Source organism: Oncorhynchus mykiss, chromosome 2 (genome assembly GCF_057628025.1).
Source record: "Oncorhynchus mykiss isolate SJ-2025 chromosome 2, ASM5762802v1, whole genome shotgun sequence".
Taxonomy (NCBI): Eukaryota; Metazoa; Chordata; class Actinopteri; order Salmoniformes; family Salmonidae; genus Oncorhynchus; species Oncorhynchus mykiss.
In genome coordinates, this window is record NC_143023.1 from 44,085,962 (window position 1) to 44,089,001 (window position 3,040).

A 3,040-nucleotide genomic window follows, 5' to 3' on the forward strand; every position below is an offset into this window, starting at 1 on the left:
ACAGGGAACTGCCGGTGTCAATCATTGCAGTAAGACTTTTACCATTCACTTTTACATGTACCAAGCATGACCCTTCCCGAGTCTGTCTATTCTGAACACCATCCCCCTCTCTGGGTACATAACAGTAACCTGAGAGCTTGGATTTACGTAGCGGACACATTGAAGCTTTGTGCCCCTGCTGCCGGCAGTAAAAACAGGTCAGACCCCTCCCATCAGAGCGAACTGCATGATCCCTTACCTCCCTCCCAGACACATAACCCCCAGAGTTACCTCCACCATCTCTGGCGTTTCTGATGTCCCTTGTGTCTCTGAGACTCCTTGGAGCGGGTGCTGCAGGTTGTGGTGGCCCCCCTTTACGTGCATTAACCTTTCTGATCTCCCCATCCCGGATCCGGGTTCGTGAATACAGACTCAAGCTCATTACCATAACGCAACGTTAACTATTCATGAAAATCGCAAATGAAATGAAATAAATATGCTAGCTCTCAAGCTTAGCCTTTTGTTAACAACACTGTCATCTCAGATTTTCAAAATATGCTTCTCAACCATTCCAAAACAAGCATTTGTGTAACAGTATTGATGGCTAACGTAGCATTTAGCATTAGCATTCAGCTGGCAACATTTACACAAAAAAACAGAAAAGCATTCAAAAAAATCATTTACCTTTGAAGAACTTCAGATGTTTTCAATGAGGAGACTCTCAGATAGCAAATGTTCAGTTTTTCCTGAAAGATTATTTGTTTAGGACAAATCGCTCCGTTTTCTGCGTCACGTTTAGCTATGAAAAAACCCCTGTATCCAGGATTGTGTAAATCTATCAGCAAGCTCATTAGCATAACACAACGTTAACTATTTATGAAAATCGCAAATGAAATGAAATAAATATGCCATCTCTCAAGCTTAGCCTTTTGTAAACAACACTGTCATCTCAGATTTTCAAAATATGCTTCTCAACCATAGGAAAACAATAATTTGTGTAAAAGTAGCTAGCTAGAGTTAGCATTTCGCGTTAGCATTTAGCGTTAGCATTAGCGTTAGCATCCAGCACGCAACATTAACAAAAACATAAAAGCCTTCAAATAAAATCATTTACCTTTGAAGAACTTCTGATGTTTTCAATGAGGATACTCTCAGTTAGATAGCAGATGCTCAGTTTTTCCAAAAAGATTCCTTGTGTATTAGAAATAGCTCCGTTTTATACATCACATTTGGCTACCAAAAAAAATCCATAAATTCAGTCCTCAAAACGCAAACTTTTTTCCAAATTAACTCCATAATATCGACTGAAAACATGGCAAACGTTGTTTAGAATCAATCATCAAGGTGTTTTTCACATATCTCTTCATTGATACATCGTTCTTGGACACATGCTTTCTCCCCTGAATCAAATGGTAAAGTAGAAGCAGCTGGCAATTGCGCACCGAATTCGACGCAGGACACCAGGCGGACACTTGGAAAATGTAGTCTCTTATGGTCAATCTTCCAATGATATGCCTACAAATACGTCACAATGCTGCTAAGACCTTGGGCGAACGACAGAAAGTGTAGGCTCATTCGTTGCGCAATCACAGCCATATAAGGAGAGAATGGAAAACAGAGCTTCAGAAATTCTGCTAATTCCTGGGTGATGCATCATCTTGGTTTCGCCTGTAGAATGAGTTCTGGGGCACTTACAGACAAAATCTTTGCAGATTCTGAAACTTCAGAGTGTTTTCTTTCCAAAACTGTCAAGAATATGCATAGTCGAGCATCTTTTCGTGACAAAATATCGCGCTTAAAACGGGAACGTTTTTTATCCAAAAATGAAATAGCGCCCATAGAGCTCTAACAGGTTTTAAGATACTGCAGTGCAAGCTTGGCCGCCATAAGCCCGTCCTTGGGCTCGTGCTCTCGGACCCAGTTTCGAATGTCGTGTGGTAGAACTTGTAGAAGTTGCTCGAGGATGATGACCTCCCCGATTTCGTCCTGTGTCTTCTCCCCCGGTCGAACCCATCGTCGGTAGAGACCCTTGAGGCGGTGGTACGTCTCTGTCGGCGACTCACCCGATGGCGTTGATGCAGCTCTGAAGCGTTGACGGTAGGTTTCCGGTGAGATGTCAAACTTCACCAGCAGCGCTTCCTTCAAGCCCTTGTAGACATTGGCCAGCCCCTCATCCATTGCTGTGTAAGCCTCTAAGGCCTTGCCCGTGAGCAATGGGACAAGCCTGCAGGCCCACTCTACCTCAGGCCACTGCCACGTCTTAGCCATGCGCTCAAACCTCAGCAGGTAGTTTTCAATGTCCTTCCCCTGCTGTCATGAGGGCATCTTTGGCTCCTTCCTCAGGAATGCTGGAAGATGGACGTTAACACTGCTGGACTGGTCTCCTGGTGCTGGCCTCACTACTGCTTCGGGTGCCTGCTGTGGAGTTGAAGTCCCTGCTGCATCGAGCCTTTGTCGTCCTGGTGTTGGAAGACCCAATCTTGGGCTCTCACTGACGAGTTCCGCCTGGTGGGGAGCTGTGAGGATAGATTGGCGTAGGTCTGCTTGAGGTCTTCGTCCCTCCTCTCAAGGCAGGTGAAAAGTTGTTGAAAAAGGGTTACCATGGTTGGGTGTGGTTCTGGTCCCCCAACTGCTCCTTCAGTCAGCAGCTCACCCAGTTCTGGTTGTCTTTGGCCCCGCGGTCGGGCTCCTAGTTTCTCATACTTGACCTCTTCTTCACCAGACGATTCCATGGTATTCCACCCCGGTTCAACTTCAGGTACCTTTTCTGACAGTTGATGCTGTTGCTGAGAACGCAATCCTGTACGCATTCCTTTACCTCTCTTGTTGGAATTCACTGATTTGCGGTACGCCATCCCACCACTGCCACCATATGTCACGTAGAGTAGGCCAGATGGCTAAACTGGATAACCTAACCTCTATAAAAATAAAAAGATGGCGGAACCGCAAAAGTTCTTCTGTGGAAAGGTGTTTATTTACAAGTGATTCCGGAACAGAAAACAACAGTACTGCCATCAACGTCTACCTTATGGGACAGCTTAAAAACAATGCTGCCCCATCC

At 45.2% G+C, this 3,040-nt stretch overlaps 1 protein-coding gene across 1 annotated transcript; it reads right to left on the minus strand.

Moving 5' to 3' along the window:
- Window positions 1–1,824: 1,824 nt before the first annotated feature.
- LOC149985115 (zinc finger protein 24-like) lies at window positions 1,825–2,272 on the minus strand. Its single transcript, XM_090215084.1, has one exon. The coding sequence runs from the start codon at window positions 2,245–2,247 to the stop codon at window positions 1,825–1,827; it is 423 nt and encodes a 140-aa protein (XP_090071210.1). The 5' UTR covers window positions 2,248–2,272.
- Window positions 2,273–3,040: the final 768 nt, after the last annotated feature.